At 37.7% G+C, this 18,662-nt stretch overlaps 1 protein-coding gene and 1 long non-coding RNA gene across 3 annotated transcripts in view; one reads left to right on the top strand and one right to left on the bottom strand.

The window, feature by feature from the left end:
- LOC145673439 (uncharacterized) overlaps positions 1 to 18,662 on the bottom strand; it is a 38,679-nt gene that overhangs the window by 8,486 nt on the left and 11,531 nt on the right. The gene's annotated exons all lie outside the window — the stretch shown is intronic.
- LOC145673438 (adenylate cyclase type 10-like) overlaps positions 7,198 to 18,662 on the top strand; it is a 545,310-nt gene continuing 533,845 nt past the window's right edge. For both annotated transcript variants that reach the window (XR_014128769.1, XM_081743142.1), the window contains exon 1: positions 7,198 to 7,319. Coding sequence is in view for 1 of the 2 variants with exons in the window: in XM_081743142.1 (XP_081599268.1) it covers positions 7,301 to 7,319 (19 nt within the window). In the remaining variant the exon portion in view is untranslated. The remainder of the gene's footprint in view (positions 7,320 to 18,662) is intronic.

Genomic DNA, 18,662 nt, shown 5'->3' with positions numbered 1-18,662 from the left:
CGGAATTGTATATATGTGCAGGGCCCCGTGTGTATATGTAATCTTTAAAGCGATTTATCGTTGACGAAATATTCGCTGAACGTAATACATATATATACACACAGACGTAAATACGTAAAAGGAAGTCTTCACCCAAATCTGGTCGTATCTGGATTTACATTAGGCATTTTGACCGTAATAGAATATTTCCTTGTTATAGTATAACATGAAAGTAAGAACAATCACTCACAGAAATGTAATAATTATAACACCATTGTTGTAAAAAGATTGTTTATACCTACAGTTAGTGGCATATCTGCGATTTTGTATCGGGGGCTTTGCTAACTTTATTTCTAGAAATGTGAAAATTCTGCAAGATATTTCATTTAATTAAGATAGTAAATAAAATTTTTGGGGGATGACTTAAGCCCGGAAGGCCCCTCTTAAATACGCCACTGCCTACAGTATTTTTCCAGTTAGAAATTGTTTTGATTTGTGAACATCGTAATGGGGCGTTTACACTTGGTCGATTTAGTCGCACGGCTAAATCGACTCGTTGCATTTGCGACTAAATCGAAGCAACTAGGCCGAATCAGATCGATGGATGTATTCAATTGTTTCAACCGAAATTGAATGCTGCTTGTCGACTCGCTCTCCTCTGGTCGATTCGAAATCGACTGGCAATTTTAAAGATGTCCAAGCAAAAAGTAATTGGTACAATTTACGGTGTTATAGCAGAAGAAAATAGAATCAACCACAGAAAATAGAACGTCTTTCAATTCAGTTGCTAGTCGATTAGTCGCTTTCGATCAAGAAGCGATTAAGTTGAAGTCCTGTTTACACGGTCGATTAAGTTGAAAGTGACGTCAATTCAACTAAAAATCGAACGCAAATCGACTAAGTGTAAACGCCCCATAACTGTAACTGATATTACTCTGCAATGTCTATTCGCAAAGTGCCTGGAGGGATTTAATATGCAATATCTTCCAAACGGTACATGCTACGGTAAAATTAACAACACCAGTGGATTTCCGAGAAAATTTTACATTAATTTGATATAACACTTGTACCTATTTCCATTTGAAAAACCGAAAGTTGAATCCAATATGGCGGATCCAAGGTGGACGCCGGGGTGAGTAACATATGTCAGAGAAGCCGTGCTTGGTCCAATTTGTTTTTCATACGCCCACATTTATGTCCATTTACATCTAAGGAAACTAAAAGCAATTTTTGTCCGAGCATTAAGCCCTGTATTCACTTGGTCGACTTGGTCGCACGGCTAAATCGACTCTCTGCATTTGCGACTAAATCGAAGCGACTAGGCCGAATCTGATCGGTGGATGTGTTCAATTATTTCAACCGAAATTAAATACTGCTTGTCGACTCGCTCTCCTCTGGTCATCCGAAATCGACTGGCAATTCTAAAGATGTCCAAGCAAAAAGTAATTGGTACAATTTGCGGTGTTATAGCAGAAGAATTAAGGGACGAAATTTAAATTGCAGTGACAAGAGAAAAGAAAAGAAAATGGTGTTGGATAAGGGAATTTATATTAAGAAAACAGTATTTAGAAGCATAGTATACGTGTACTTTGATGAAAGAATTTTCAGTAGAGAATCTTTGTGTAGGTTTAAGCACTTGTCATGGTTCCACAGTATTAACTCTAAACTTGGTAAAAGATGTGAAAATAACAAACTAACCTAACTTTACCTTACCCACAGTCAGTGTACACATAACCTACTGATATGCTCAAAGTAAAATCTTGGCGAAGTGAGTGTTGCATTTTGTCGTGTTCATATAATAAATTGTATAAAAAATATAACCTAATGCGTAGGTTAGGTTTCAAACAGATAAATTTTTGTGAATATTACTCAAAGATTAAATTTTTAATATTATCAAGCAATATAATGTCTACTTCGTTAAGCTTCTCGCCGAGTTTTTAGAAAGAAAAAGGAACAGTGAACAACCAAAAGAATTAGCATAAATTTGCATACGTGTAGAAACAATACTTTTGATCTGCGCCGCAGGCCATTCACAGGTATTTTACTTCAGGACTACATGGCCACATAAACTCCTTTAGCAAAGCCAAGACTAAAGCCCACGCATGGGAATCACGGTTTGAGAAAGAAGAAATGTGAAGCCCGCATGTGGGTTTCATGGTCCCTGTTAAGAACTATGTGAAATCCATATGCAGACTTTACGGCAGTCAACGTGTTAAAGTTAGTCACTTAAACTTTATTCCTATCATCAAATGAAATCAAGTCCAGATGTTACATGCTTGGAAATCTGAAAATATGCTCGGACCAGGGCGACAGTATTGGCAAATCATGTCTCTCTCTCAACCCAAACCAGGGCTTACTCTACATAATTGGTCTCGATACAGAGTAATTCTATTATACTGCCCTCTCTTTATCACCGCCTTAACGCCTTATAAATTATATCAAATACATAAATCGACTACACCTTTATGTTGGTGTCAGCGTGATATTGGATCTTTAAATAATTTAATTTTTGTTTGCGAACAATTTACTAAAGGTAGATCTTATGTGATCAATAAACTCCACAGAGCACTTGGTTATGGACCTTTTTCTGTCGCACAAATTTTAGCTACGACCTCTTGGATTCTCATTCAATTATTGATTGAATTTTTACAGATAAACGATATCCCTCTCTAAATCTACCAAACCCGATGCACATATACTCTTCACTTCTATGTAGATGCCATAAAAAAAAAAAAAAAAAAAAAAAAAAAGACAAGAATAACTTCAAGGCATTTGATGATGTATCCAGCAAAAGTGCTTCTGGATATTGACAGATCGACTTCACCTGTGATCTTTTTCTTCTCAATTTGACTTCTTAAGCTTATCAAAATACAAAAGGCAAGACCACCAATGAATAATAATAATAATAATAATAATAATAATAATAATAATAATAATAATAATAATAATAATAATAATAATAATAAAAACTGATTCAGTACTTAGTGAAAACATTCATGATATTGCCCAACAATCTTTATGATCTCTATATGTCCTGTTATGCATCACTATAATCACCAGAGAACTGTCTGAAATCCATTTGACATTTTCCATCTCCCCACCAGGATAATTTTCAAGATCATTACTAACATAGTTATCTAAGTTCAACTATTCTCTCGAGGACTCGTCTTCAGCGTACGCAACATCTGTCTTCTTCAAGGAATTTTACTGGACGCAACGAGTTGCAAATGTTCATTAAGCAATGAATTTAGTAGAGATTTATCATATATATATATATATATATATATATATATATATATATATATATATATATTACCAATTCCAGGGCAATAGCAGACTTAGCTACTACGGCGCCGCATCTCCTCCTATGTATATACAACCTCTCTGTGAGGTTACAAGAACAAGAACTAGATATATGTATGTTGCGTTTAGGTACAGAGAAATGTCGATTCTGTAGAGGATGATTCAGGGGTGTAGCCAGCAGGTTTTGGTAGGATGGACCCGTCGTTTTTGAAGAGGGGCCAGGTCAATGTACAAAATTTTAAAAAAAAAAGTGTTGCTGCTAGTGTTTCTGAGGCCTGGAAAAACCGGAAAATTTTGGTTTCCTTCCGGAAAAGTAAAAACATGTTTTTTTTTTAGCTTCTTCTTCTTCTTCTTCTTCTTGTTTTTGTTCTTGTTCTTCTTCTTATTATTATTATTAATAATTTTGTTTATTTATTTATTGTTTTTCTCCATAAATTATATTCCTGGTATTTTTTATTATATTTAACTAAGAACTACTGCCCCGGAGCAAATATTAAACCTTTGTGCATAACTATTTCAATTTAAGCCCTTGTATACAGAACCTATTTATAAAGGTAACTAAGAAAGTTCTATCGCTTTCTCACCCACCACCTTCGAACATCCATATGTCACCTAAGATGTACCTGGAAGATCAAAACTAGTCCCCATCACCATCGACGATCTTCTGCCAACGTTCTGCGAGACCATGGATTCCATCGCGGTAGAACTTGGTGGGCCGTGAAGCGAAGAAGGTATCAAGTGCATTTTAAACCTCTACTAGGAATTTTAACTGGCGTCTTCTAAGGTGATTGTCCAAGGCATGGAACAGGTGATAATCGGAAGGTGCAATATCCAGGGAGTATGGCAGTTGCAAGTGTTTCCCATCCAAGGCGAAGAATGGTGTCCCGGGTCATCCTAGCCACGTGGGGCTTAGCGTTGTTCTGTAACAGATGGATCCCTTTGGGACTCAGAAGTGCTGGCGCCAGAGTTTTGAGTTTTTCTTGAACGCGGCTCAACTGCGGACAGTACATAGCTGCATTGATGCTCTGACCAGCTAGTAGCAGTTCCCGATGCACGATGCCGCGAGCAGTCCACCAAACACACAGGAGGACCTTCTTCTGGTTGAGTGCTGGTTTCGGCTGTTTTGGAACCGGTCCATGGGATTCTGACCAATGATGACGGCGCTGTGGACCCACTTCTCACCACATGTCTACACCCTGTCCAGAAATGACTCCTTTTTCAGACGAGACAGCAAAGAAACACAGGTGTCTGCTCGCGTTGCTTTCTGACCCGGATGCAAATCATGTAGGACTCATCGACCCAATTTGTAGCGTTTTCCCAGTTGATGGAGGTTCTGCCGAATGGTTTCTCCACTCACACTGAATTGTAGTCCTAATTCCTGACATGTCTGGCCACTGTTCGCCTCAATTGCTGTCTGAAGATCTTCATTTTGTACATGGGTTGGTCTTCCGACACGTGGTGCGTCTTCGAGCGTTTTGTCGCCGTCCTTAAACTTCTTAAACCACCATTGCACTATCCACGTAGTCACGACACCCTTACCAAAGGCCTGGAATATCTTCCGCCACGCTGCAACGGCGTTTGACCCCAGGTTGAACTCGTACAGCAATCACGAGTTATGACTCTCTGTGGAGGTTTCATGTTTATTCTGTCCTTAAGCAAGTTTTCGGTGTAAGTTAACTACCACAACCAGGTAGTATGTTGGATATACCCACACCAACAACTGACCTTCGCCTTATCTCCATTCGCATTTAACTCACGGTGTGAGTGCCAATTGAACACAGACCTCCGCAGAAAGCGAAAGAACTTTCTTGGTTACCTTTATACATAAGACTGATTTTCTTAGATATTGCATTTAATTTCTTTAAGATTTCCTGACAAAAATATTTATGTATTATTCGTGACTTAAAAAATATAGTTATTGTATTAACAGCTGTATCTCACTTTCTGTTTTACACCAAGTAGCATTTAAAGAAAGCGAATGAAATTCAAACTGAAACTAAATATAAACGTTGTTTTTCATCAAATTTTCCATGTGATAAAAAAGTATTTTTTTAAAACACTAGTTACAGAATATAAAAAATATAATGTAGACAAAGGACGTGGATGGATAAGTAAAGTGAAATGGCCCCAGTAGAATCTAGGAACGACAAGTGGGTGATATGTAGGTACCCTCAAGATACATTAATCCCTCACGTTTCAAACTTCAACTCTAATTGGTTCATGAGAAATGGCGCAAAATCGGAAAAGTGCAATTAATTTATATCTCAAGAATGGCTCGATCGATTTTGTTAAAACTTGGATGCATGTATAGGTGTAATCCGATTACATATTATGAGTCCCTTTTGACCTGTGATGATCTGCGAGCACAATTATGAAAAAATAATTTTTAGATGTGGCTTTAACCCTACAATCATATATTTTTTCCAAAATTGTATCACGGGTACGCCATGGTCAAAATTAGCCAAAACCAACCATACCACCTATAAGGGAAAAAATGCAAAAAGAGCAGCTTTTGATGTAGCTTTAGCATATTTGTTAAGTGAATGAATGAGAAATCACACCTGAATAGTGCCAATTTACTGAGGCCCCATTTGATGGCCTGTGGCGCCCCCATACCTAGTTTGGGATATAGTTGATATTGGTGTTTATTATATATGAATCAGTCAGCCTGAACATGAATGTGAGCTAGAAACAAAATTTGAAGACGAAACTCCTTTTGCTATGAAAACAAGGGGTGGGGGCACTTACGCTCAATGGTAGAGCGCTTACCTCTGGTGTGTGGGGCTCTGGTTCGATTCCTGGCCAAGTGGTCGAGAATATTGTGTCCGTGAGTTTTCTTGGCGTACTTCCATTTCCTACCACATTATCATTCCACCCATTATTTCAGCATCATTCACTTACCTTCATTATCCGTCTCCCTTAGACTACATTGTATTAACGTTGGACGTTAAACAAATATTTCATTTCACGAAAACAAGAGGTAAGAAGTTTTTTTTTTTGTATAAAATACGTATCTTAAGGGAAATTAAAGGAAAGTTCAAATATTTTTTCCAAGAACTTTCAGATTGTTTTTTATGAAAATTTCGGTTTTCAATGGAGAAGGAGGAAATTTTATCATAGAAATTTCGACCTTTTATTGCTGAACTGCGAAATGTGAGGATTCACTCATTCTAGAAATGTGAAAATCGGTACTTTAATTCTTAATTAAAAGTAGGATAATACATGTTTTTTTCAAGTCAGCTTCTAATGGAGAAAGAAAATAATTTCTATTAATATTCAAACTTCCGATTCTTTAGGAAAAAAAAAAAAAACTTAACATCAGTACTCGATTAGGTTGGAGCTAAGAAGTCTGATACATAAACTCCTAATTGAAATCAATTGAAAACTAGTTTCAGCCTTTTCAAAAATTCAACCAGTAAAGGGAACAATTTCTATTATTAAAATTTTCGATTCTATGTTCAAAAAGTGCTTAACTAGAGGTAAAGTTCGATGTATAAACTAATAATCAAAAGTGAGTGAACATATGATGTAGCGTTTTCGGAAATTCTGGTTCTAAAAGGGAATAGGGGAGCAATTTTTACATTTAAATTTTCAGTTTTATTTTTATTAAAAGTTATTCTTTTCGTGAGAAGAATGGGCACTTCTATTTGTTCTATTATTAGGATTCTTCATTTCCTGTAGTTAAGTTGTTTAAACAAATGCCTATGCCTTACAGTCGAACTTCATTTGGGGATTAGGCTCCAACTTGCTCCTTCGTGATTACATCCCTCCAATTAATCAATACTTACTGAAGAGAATAAAGAACTAGAAGGGATTTAGGTGAAAGGAATTAAGTCATCTCCATAGAAACTAAATTTAATCCTTAGATGACGAAGAAAAAGAAGAAACACTGTATGAGAGGCTGTCCAATCCATTTTTAATAACTAGACATGAAGACAGACTCTCTCCTGTTGAGAGGAGTCCAGGTATCCAGTCAAAATTCATAAAGTCACACCATACTAAAGCTATTTATAACAAAATGCTCCGGAAGAAAACAGGTTGTTTAATATTTCAGTTTTAAGTTGTTCTGAATTCTAGTATTTATTTACTTTGCACATACATATTAATCAAAGATGTAACATATGATATTAGTCTACATTTCAGAGTACAAAATTCAATAACTTTAGGTTAAGAGGATAAGTAGTACTGTAAAATTTGCAGGTAACCATTATTTAACTTTGTAAAAGCAATTGGTTGGAAGACTTTTCTGTGAGCAATTTAATCGTAAGCCAACTCGAAGTATTGAAAATAATCAAATGTAACTCAAGATTGCCATATAATGATAATTGCGATTCGGGTTCACACGCTAACTATAACACGATAAAATTATCCATTATTAGTTTATTTATTTAGTTTTGTAATCGCGTTTACACATGCGAAACAGTATACATATTCTAATGAAATTAAGAGAACGTGGTCCAAGTTAAGTTTATAACCATGCGGTTTTGGGCAATACAAATCTATACTTTGATAATAACTTAAAGACGTAAGGTTTATTATACAGGGCGCCAGAAATAGGCCTAGATAGTACAAGCGAAGGAGAAATGGGATTGGAAACAACAGTAATATATAGCTAAGACTAACTAACCTAATCCAACTTTTTACGCGCGCGTACTCACAACCGTGAACGTATCAACTCCTATGGACGCATTCGGAGTGAAGTTCGTTCATGCCTTTCAAGTTTATCTATATCTGTTCGCTTCCCAAAACTACGCATCCAATAAAATTAACCCAGATTCATTGAATGTAATGTTATTGTAGCAACTGAAAAAGCCTACGAACGAAAAGTATTAATTTTCTTGCCTGAAGACGAAGAAAGCCATCTAGCATTGCTGCTACTTTTTCCATAATAACGGAAAACAATATGATGAATTAGGTCCAGGCCCGTGCTGGGATACTAACGAGGGCGGTGGACAAGTCTACCAAAAAGGCGCCGATAGAAACGTATACTACACCCAGATTGGTGTAACATAATTAATGTAGTACACGTCGGGAGGTGATTCCTGTTTCCGAGATAAAACGAAAAGTATTGTCCGTTCACTGTAGCTTGGCGCTGTGTTTTGACACAAAACCTGGCCAGCGAATCTTAGTAGTCCTTCCCCTACTTGCCCCTTATAGCAGTTGTAACAGTGGAACTAACTCATCAATTTTAGCACTAGTAGGGTTTGGTATTTGCAAGTTGCGTAAATTTCGAAAGAGTTTACTTCTTCTCTAATCAGGACCGTAACTTGTGTGGGACAGGGCAGGGGCAACTTCCCCCCAGGGAGGTTCCCCGCCGTTCGAAGGGGCCCATTTGGAGACGAAATTTTCTTAATCCATATACAATACGAACATGAAATTATAAATGAAGCATTAAACAGTTTCACTACATTACATAAAGCAGCGCACAAAAGGTAAATAAAACAAATGTGAGCCTTGTGCCCACTTCAGTAAGAAACGTCTATTATTAGGGGCCCTAGAAATAACATTTATTCGTATGGCTTTGAGATTTGTCAATGTTGTCCCCTTAATTAATTTGTCATGTATGGAATGGGAACAAGGGCGTAAGTAACGGCCCCGCAGACCTTGCCGTGAGGGAGGGCCAACAGGCTCCGGGGGGCATAAATAGTAAGAAAAACTTAGAAAGAGGGGGGGGGCAAGAATGAGAAAAACAACTTTTTCTAGGAGGCCCAAATACACATATTAATGCTTGCCCCCCCAGAAAAAAATATAAGTTACGGAGCTGTCTCTAATGTGAATTTATTGGTACACTTCTGCTAATAGTTAACTATATCAGGTTGGTCTCTTTAAACCTTGGGCCGTGGAGAGAAACAATATTACAGGAGGAAGAAGGTGGGGAAAGGAGAGCAAGGATGAGAAAGATCAGAAGAAAGAAAGAAAGAGAATGAAACACTTCTACATTTACTTCATAATGAATTTAAACACACATAAACGAAAAAGGGATGTCGGAACCCACCACAATAATATTTGTGGAAGTGTTGACAACATAATATTCTGAAGGAATATATTTCCCGCCAATTCTGGGGCCTCGGTGTTTGGCCCAATTCTGGCCTTGCAGCAGTGGCGGATCCAGGGGGGCGATCATGGCGATTGCCCCCAGGAAAGGAACCTTTCTCATTTTATATATTTAAATAAAACCCAATCCCAGAGTTTGGAGCTCTTAAAAATAGCTCTAAGTAGCAGTATTAAAACCCACCGCCCTCAAGAAGTCTGTCCTGGATCCGCCCCTGCCTTACAGAAGCTACTATCTAGTCATTCACCTCGTGGGACTGAGGAAAACCTTAATAAGAAATACCGGCCAGAGCCGCGTTCATGCCCACGCTCGATCTACCTATTTTAATGCCTTTTTTCGTGTTGCACAGTGTCTGGTAAGGGTACCCAAACAGGGCAAATGTGTACAGCTTTAAAATGTTTAAATGTTAAAATTCGCTTTATATTGTACTTTGAACACTGAATTCAATGTGTATTATATTCTTCTTACAGCAGTATGGTTTATTTCCTAATACTTTAAGTCTATGGTTGTTAGTATTTATAATTATTGCATCATACTAATCCTTCTCAAAGCTCGTTCAATTAGTATGGAATTCTACACTTAGCAGTTTGCAACATTGCAAACATTCACCAACAGGCAATAAGTTGCGAGAATATTTCCAACTATACTCGCATCGAAATTCCCAGCCTTTGTTTACAATCAGTACAATATGTTTCTGTCGCCTTATCATGAAAACAACGTTGTCCAGCGAACCTAACGGTCTTCGCACCCTCTGTTTATTGTTTACAACACAAACTGCCATCTTCCAATATTGCCAGGCGTACAAGGTTTTCGCACACTTTCGAACAAGAACACTTGTACAAAATTGAGTGTGCATTATATGTAAGATTGTATTACATAATACTAACTCAATTTTTCATAACGTTAATATCTCAGTCATCTCAAAAGCAGCAATTTATGTAGTAATAGCACTTGGTCGATGACTGTGCAGAAGTAGGTACATTCGGTTCGGAGATTCATGTGCCTGGCAACCATGAATTAACCATGTAGGGGTGAGAAGCAAGGTTTTGACGCTCGCACTACAATTGTTGTTTGTAAACAATCTTCCATCCTAGAGTGAACAGACAATATACACCAACCTGGGTGTAGAAATGCCTCGGAGCTATGACCATCTGAAAATATTCGGAAAAATGCAAACACATCCATACTCGAGAACAAGATGTCAGATCGAAATCGGGCAAAATGAAGTGTCCATTGCTTTTAGTCGTAGATTCCATTAGTGCACAATCGGATGTAGTGCAGTGGCGGTGCAAGGGTAACTCCCAAAGAAACTGGAGTATTCCTTCGAGTATTTTATCGAACGTTGAGTGAGGGAAATGAACAACAATCGAGTTTAAGATTTCAACAATCAAAGGTAATAGTACATCGTTCAAATTAGACCGCTTAGAATTCGAAAGTAAAAGAGAGATACACGTGTGATTGATCTATTTTGTCTCAGCACAGAATAAATGCTCGGAAGAGGAATTAAAATGAAACGAAGTCTTAACGTATCACAGTTATATCTTCAAGGGTAATGGTAACGAATCATAAATGAACGGCTTCCTGTCCAAGTTAAGAGTGTGTGAAAATGAAAAAAGGCTTTGATCCAGATTACGTTTATAACGAAAGTTCATAAGACAGTCAGGCGGCAAACACCATGTATGATGAACGAGAGAACAAGGGATTCTTCCATGACAACAGTGATTCCCAAAAATTACGTGAATGGAATTTGGGCCAAAGTAAGTTACATTAAAAGATTTCCTCTCGTAAGACGTAATTCCATGGAAGATAATAATTCCGAGCACAGAAGGAATGAAACTCGACGAAACATAATCTATTGCGCATGTTGCACAATGATACAAAGAAATACAATGCCACACTACTGATTTATTCTGTTTCGTACAAAGTAGGCTAACTGTGAAATGCTCAGAGGTACCTTATACAGTATTTGTGCAATGCAGTATGTGTACATGAGGCAGCTGTGAAGTATAACAGTTCATAGTCTGATATTGTCAACCGTTGACCGCATTGCAAAGATGACGTCGGCGGTCGGCAAAGCAAATTTTTCCGCGTGCGGTCAAATACACGTGAATTCGGAGATAACTGTCGGAGCTATATTAACTCGAGCAACAAGTTCTTCGACTGTCGTGCCTGGTGTTGTATACAAAAGGCGTTTCAGAACCCGCAAAAAAGAAATCGAGGGGTGTGAGATAGGGTGAACGAGGTGGTCATAACACAGGTCCTTCTTTCTCAATACAACGATCTGGGAATGTTTCATTTAAGTAGGTCTGCATATTATTGTCAAAATATTCAGGTGCACTTCATGTTGGGATTACATCTGCTGCATTATGTTCAAGGGCACACATTCTAACAATTTTGGGAGAAAATTACGTAAAAATATAAGATACGTACTCCTACACAGGCGAGCCGGAGATAAATAAGGTCCTATCTCAAAATTATCCACTACATCGCACCACTCGCTTACACTCGATCTCTGTTGTTGACCGTTCACTAGAGTTGCATGTGGATTCTTACGTTCTACACATGGCTATTGCTAGTTTCAGGACGGTCTCTGATCATTTCCAGTACGCTGTCTTCAAATTCAACTGTCCACATGGTGCGATTCCCTCCGATTTCACGTTGGGGAAATTGAGGAGACCCTGGCGAATATGGAGGCGTGGAAAAAAAAAATACAAGGAATGTTACTCTCCTTTGAGGGCGACGGTCACGATATAAAAGCCTCGCCTCTAGGTTATTTCCCCTTGTCTCACCTTAAATGAGGTGCATATCTGCCAGCTCGTGCACAGGGTAATCTGCCACTGCGCAGACACATACAAATTAACACAATCAATTTAATTAAACACTAACGTCTACACTTTTACACGACCGTGAATACCCGGACACAACCCTTTATCGTTGAACGCAACAACTTCTATCCTGTTATACAGCAATTACACACGTAATATCAGATCGTCGGACTATTTATATAACTCACAACTTGGAGTAGATGCCTGCTACAACACAGCCACGCCAATTCACGCAAATCCACAACAAAACAGACATCCAATCCGCCACTCCATAGCCTTCTGCGAGTCACTTGCAATTGGCACACAAGGGACGATAGTTCCGTAGTGTGCGACCAAAGCTTCGTGCTATTAGTGAAAGTACTATCAGCTACGTACGTGCTGCTACGTGTACACAAACGTCACACGTTCTCTTCCCTCCGTGTAGATATTCCATCCAGCTCCAAGATACTAGAACGTCGAAAAAAGATTTTCCGCCAATTTTAAATGGAATTCCAATGAGATTTCTTCTACTGTTTACCCTCGGACATTAGATCCCTTGACACTTCTGCGCATGACAGAAGTAGAAGAGTTCATTACAAAAAAAAAAAAAAAAAAAAAAAAAAAATGGGTACATGTATGTACGGACAACAAGTGTTTGTTTTCTCGTCTGGGAGCGAGAGAAACCAGGTTGGAAGTTTAAACATAGTTGCCAGGTCAGCAGTACATTCTGGTCAGGCGATGTCACGCAGTGAACAGAGCGCGCGCACTTTAAATGCAGCCTAGCATTGTGTTTTAGGGGTTTCGATATTCGGTTGATTGCGCCAACAATTCGCGGGAGGACTTAAGTTATTGTCTTTCTCTACAGTAGACATACGTTTGTGCTTGGGCAGTTTACTGTATTTTTCTAGTTCTTTTTCTTACCTGTTTCGTGTTTATGCTTGCGTGAGCGCGCGCGTGTATGTATGTGTACGTGCGTCGTTTTATGTATATTTTCTTATGCTTGACCCAATACCGTCAACCAGTGATAGTAAAATTTTATAAAATCTTATCAGGTATAGATTTACTGTGCCGGGTTGGTAACAATGTTTTCACCGCGGACGCGAATAACCAACACCTTCCTTCCTCTTCTTTCTTTTTACACTTCTTTCCTTTCATTAAGATAGACTCTCCTTGAAACACTGCCAACCAGAGGTCTCAGCCGAATGGCAAACACTAGAAAGTTTCTCCAACAATGACAAGTTTCTCTAAAATCAGAATGTAAGTGGGCTACACTAGAACGCTATTTTGATATATTGACAACAGCAATGTAGTTTTTCGTAGTTCAGGGGTAAGGAGCGGTTTGCCAACTCCATGAGATGAAAAGAGCCCCTCGAAGGTATCACTGTAAGAATATTCATATAATGGATAAATCAAATATACTGTCCCAGCGCATTTCTTTGTATCGTTGTGCAACGTGTACAACATCTCGTGTTTCGTCCATTTTTGTTGCTTCTGTGCACAAAAGTATCATATTCCATGGAATTACTATTACATATTACGAGGAGAAAACCTTAGTGCAACTTACTTTTGCCCAATATGTATTAACGCAATATTTGGGAATCTCTGTGTCATGGGAAAAATCTCTTGTACACTCGTTCATCACATATGATTTTTGCATTTTTGGATATTACATGTTACGTTGTTTTTTTTTTTTTTGTTACATGCCGCCTATGCACAGACATTTTAAACCTAATGTTGATAAAATTATTTTTTCCATTTTCACACTTGTAATTTGGACAGGAATCCGTTCCTTTTTATCCGTCACCATTAGCCTAGAAGATATATTGATGCGTTAAAGACTTCGTTTCATTTAAATTCTGCTTCCATGAGTTTATTCTGTACCGAGACAAAACAGATCAATCGCACATGTGTATATCTCTCTCTCTCTAAGTGCTCCTCTAACTTGAATAATGTACTATTATTTTTGATTGTTGAAATCTTGTACTTGATTGTTGTTCATTTCCCTCATTCAACGTTCGATATAATATCCAAAGGAATATTCCAGTTTCATTGGGAGTTACCCTTGCACCGCCAGCGCACTACATCCAATTGTACACTAATGGAATCTACATCTGAAGATAATGGATATTCTCTTTTCGCTGACCTCGATCCGACATTCTGTTCTGGAGTTATAGTTGTCTCTCAATTTTCCGACAAATTTTCGGGTGATCAAGGTGCCGAAAGGAGGCATTTTTACACAAAGATTGGTGTGTACTTTTCGTTTTATCTCGGTGTCAGGATTCACCTCCAGACTTCGTTATATTAATTCAGTTACACTCTGTATATATACGGGCGCCATTTCATGTACTAAACCACCAAATTTGTTTAGTGACGTAAATGGTTAAACTGTGAAAGCGTCTTCACTAGAGAAACACATTTTGGTACTTGTAAAAAATTTTTTGTCAAACAAAATAAAGCTAAATATATACCAATAAATCAATATATTTTAAAAATAGGCACTGATTTTCAAATACTGCTCTAAAACTCACGTGATCAATCAAATTTTTAAATAAAGATCTTTAAAAACGTGAATTGTTTAAATTACGCTACATAGATTGCGCTTAGCTTCTGAGTTTTTTGGGGGCAATAAATGAGTAGCAGTACGAAAAATTCCTATATTATCTTACCAAGTAGACCTACATGTTAATTGTTCTACTGACTTTATATATTCTTTGAAAAGTGATTGTACTCTTTACCTGTTCTCTGCCAATGGGAACAGCATGAATGTATAAGAAAACTGGTATACAGAAGAGTTTAAAAAATATTTATAATGTGATATTTTGAAGGCCGCCTTTTATAAGGGCGCACTGTACCCTTCATAGGTTCTTTATTAACAGCCACTATATGAATTCACTATACAAAACTGGTATAGGACAACTAAAACCACTAATCTATAATGTGATTAATGTGAAGTTTCGTAGAGTGCACTGTACTCTTCACGAATTCTCTATCAACGGTAACAGTATGTTTGCATTTATTATACAGAACTGTGTTATAGAGAAGAATAAAAACCATTTATCTTTGATGTGATTTCGCAAGGGCTACTTACGTTATTTTTTACCAACAGTAACAGTATGTATTCATTGTACTTAGCTGTGACATACAGAAGAATAAATAAAACAGTTTATCTTTGATGTGGTTTCGCAAGGGCGCCTTATATAATGAGCCCACTGTACTTATCATGGGTTCTTTACCAATAACCAACAATATTTATTATATACAAAAACTTGTACCTTTGTTTATTATGTGATGTTTCGGAGGGCGCACCGGGATATGTCCCGGTGGGCCAGCACGGGCCTGATTAGGTCCCATGAAGTCAGAACAAGGCGAGGCATCGAGTCGTTTTCTATTTGTTGATTAAGATGTTCTGTAGTGAATGGAGGCTTCAAGGCGAAATCCAGGCCGCTGATTTGTTTCTGTCGAAAAGGTAATGAATGTCATCCTGTTCTGGGGAGCCCGCCACTCATCCGTAGGGAATCAATCCAGATTACAAATTTGAAAATTAAATGAAAAACTGAGGGAGATGTTGCAACTTATTGCAACTTGAATTAGGAGATTAAGGTGGGTTTCCCACCAAACGTCCAAGCGGATATTTCGTTCACAATAACATAATTGCAAATGGGACAGTCAAATTTAAATTTATATTTATAGCTTTTAGTACTAAATTTTCTAGCACTAATAATTCTTGTTGGCTTAAGGAGCAATTCAGCAATTCTTATAGGAGTAAGCTTGCTATTTCTTTTCCTAGAAACTACAATAGTACGATCTTCCGCACGTGACGTATAATACAAAGCCTTTCAGTTCAATTTTGTCCACATTCCTTGATATTCACTGAAAACGTTCGGGATCACTAACACTAAGATCTGCCTCAGATCTTACCTTTGTCCACTATTTCTAACGATTACAGCAACAAACACTCAGAGCAGGGGCGTCATTTAAGGGCAGGAGTGGGCAATTGCCCCCCCCAAGAGTTTGAGGAATACATATTTAATTTAGTCGCTTGTCTACTAATATGCTAGTACAAAACGTGGAAGTTTTATGTCGGTGGTGCTCTTGCCCCCCCTCAAGCGAAGTCTGAAATGACGCCCCTGACTCAGGAAAGGTAAAAAAAAAAAAATCACACAAAACCGTTCAAGACGTAACCGTAGTGCAACTTTTTGTTCACTAATAATGTAAATTCCTGATAATAATTTTATCCAATAAGGCATGTGTACCACAATTATATTTCAGAGATTACTATAAAAAGAAATTAATTGCTAACATTTAACCTACTTCAGACATCAGACAAAGTTATTTCATTATCTTGATCACGTTAGTTTTTTTAAAAGTAATCGGCGACTTTACAATAATTCAATAATCTTCCTTTTCTGCTAGATGTAAATATGTTACAAAAGGGAGAGAGTCTATTGTTCTCCTGAGACATTATAGAGGCGTATACCAACATAATATTTCGAATTCGCTTTCCCTATCGAAAATATATTGACTAGTTCATTGAAATGTAAGTTTAAGCACCTGTCAGGAAACTTTTGACCGGTAGTATATATATATATATATATCAGTAGCGTAGCGTAGTATTCCGAAATGGGGATGCCAAAGTTAGTCACTTGTCTGATATAATACAATACAATGCAATGCATGTTCAATGTGTATTTTCCTTAACAAGTGAAAAGATTCACTATGCAGCAAATGTTGTTTCGAATACTCATGTTTTAGAGCTTTCTTCATGAAATTACCCAACTCACAAATACCGTTTGACACCACTCCGACTCCTTTGCCCCAAACATAATGCAGACGAAACACAACATTTTATTCCCTACAGAACACCCAGAAAGCCAAGAAAACCTATCATCATACCACGAAGAATGAAATATTTGCGACTGATTGCTAGTTGTCGTTTTTATGGAAAGCTTTGGGGTAGGTCGTATCCCTTTCAGAGAGCAGCGCTGCTCGTGTCAACCGAGATATGGTAGTTGTTAACAAAAAAAAAAAAAAAAAAAAAAAAAAAAAAAATTGTGTCTGGTACTGTTATCGTAGTAATCATTTGCTAAAAGTTAGTAAGGTACTATACCTTGTAGCAGCCGAACACTTTCCACAGCTTTGTCTCTTAGTTATAAATGTAATTTTCTTCATACTACAGTAGAAAAATAAAACATATATTCATTTCAAATCAGAACGCATATATATATATATATATATATATATATATATATATATATATATACCGCTAGTTTTTCTTGACCACCAACGATCAATGCTGCTAATCAAAAGCATAAATCTAGTACAGAACGCAAGGGCATAGCCAGGGAGAGGTGAGCCAATAATTTATCACAAGAAAGGAGTGTAAAGCCATGTTCATTAAACAACTTGCAGAAGCTTTATATTTAGCACGGCATAATTTGCAACCATCCCATACGATTACATAACACAAATAAAAGATTAATAGACTGAGTTTGCTCATTAAAACCCGCAACCAGCCATTAAAGTTTAGGAGAGAGACACAAATATGCTAGGGGGTCCAATCGTCACAATTCTGGATCTCTTTTATCAATAACTATTCTTAATAATATAGGAGGACAAAACATTTAGGGGCGCAGGCTCCCCTAATTGCAAGCCTGGTGGGGCATACAGTAGCAAATGCGTAGATTACGTTAGACGCCAATAAGTAATTGTCTCAGCTCCTTTTCTGCCACTAGCATTGTGACGAGAAAACCCGGCTCCACTTTTATATAAATATTGTTTTCAGTATAATTCCCTTTATTTCTTTCTCGTGGGCAGCTTCTTTCTCCTCATACCATACTTCAATCTCGTTTTATTTTTAAATGTCACCCCTAGAAATTTGTCATCTTGGGTCCGGACCTCAGGTGCCCGTTCGTGAATATGGGCCTGAGTGTTTATATCATTTGAAGATACAAATAGAAAGCACTTAAAGCAACTCTGGGGCCTATTTCTGTGTATCTACTTCATTGTCAGATATCCAGATACGGAAGAGCACAAGTAAACTTTGTGAAGGGCAGAGGGTGGCCTACCGGATCGGTGACCGTGATTCTACAGAATGCATTATAGTTATGCTTGTGTATGTGAGTCCACTCAAAGAATATCTGGCTACATTCTGGGACATGATATGTATTTATGATGTAGATTATTAGTTTGTCTTTAATTACTATTACAATTACGATGCATTTAATTACGATTAAAGCATAACTATTTTTATACTATTACTTACATAAGCGACATGCTTCATAATGGAGTTGAACTATCTATTTATGTTTTATTTTATTTCCTTGGCAACGGTAGTACGTTCTATACAGAAACCATAGCTTAGTTCAAAATATATAGAGTTGGCAGTACTTGAGCATACGCCAGCTTATATCTAAAGCAAATGATGGGCTGCAAAGGGATGGCGGGGAGTAGTTGGGCATGCGCATTCGACAGAAAGCAGACGAAAACCCCGATGCTTGCAGTAGGCCTGGATGCCCGAGGAACAT

The sequence above is a fragment of the Thermobia domestica genome, chromosome 16, assembly GCF_964235325.1.
Source record: "Thermobia domestica chromosome 16, izTheDome1.hap1.1, whole genome shotgun sequence".
NCBI classification, from domain to species: domain Eukaryota; kingdom Metazoa; phylum Arthropoda; class Insecta; order Zygentoma; family Lepismatidae; genus Thermobia; species Thermobia domestica.
The sequence above is the reverse complement of the archived record's forward strand: the minus strand, read 5'-3'. Positions and strand labels throughout refer to the sequence as shown.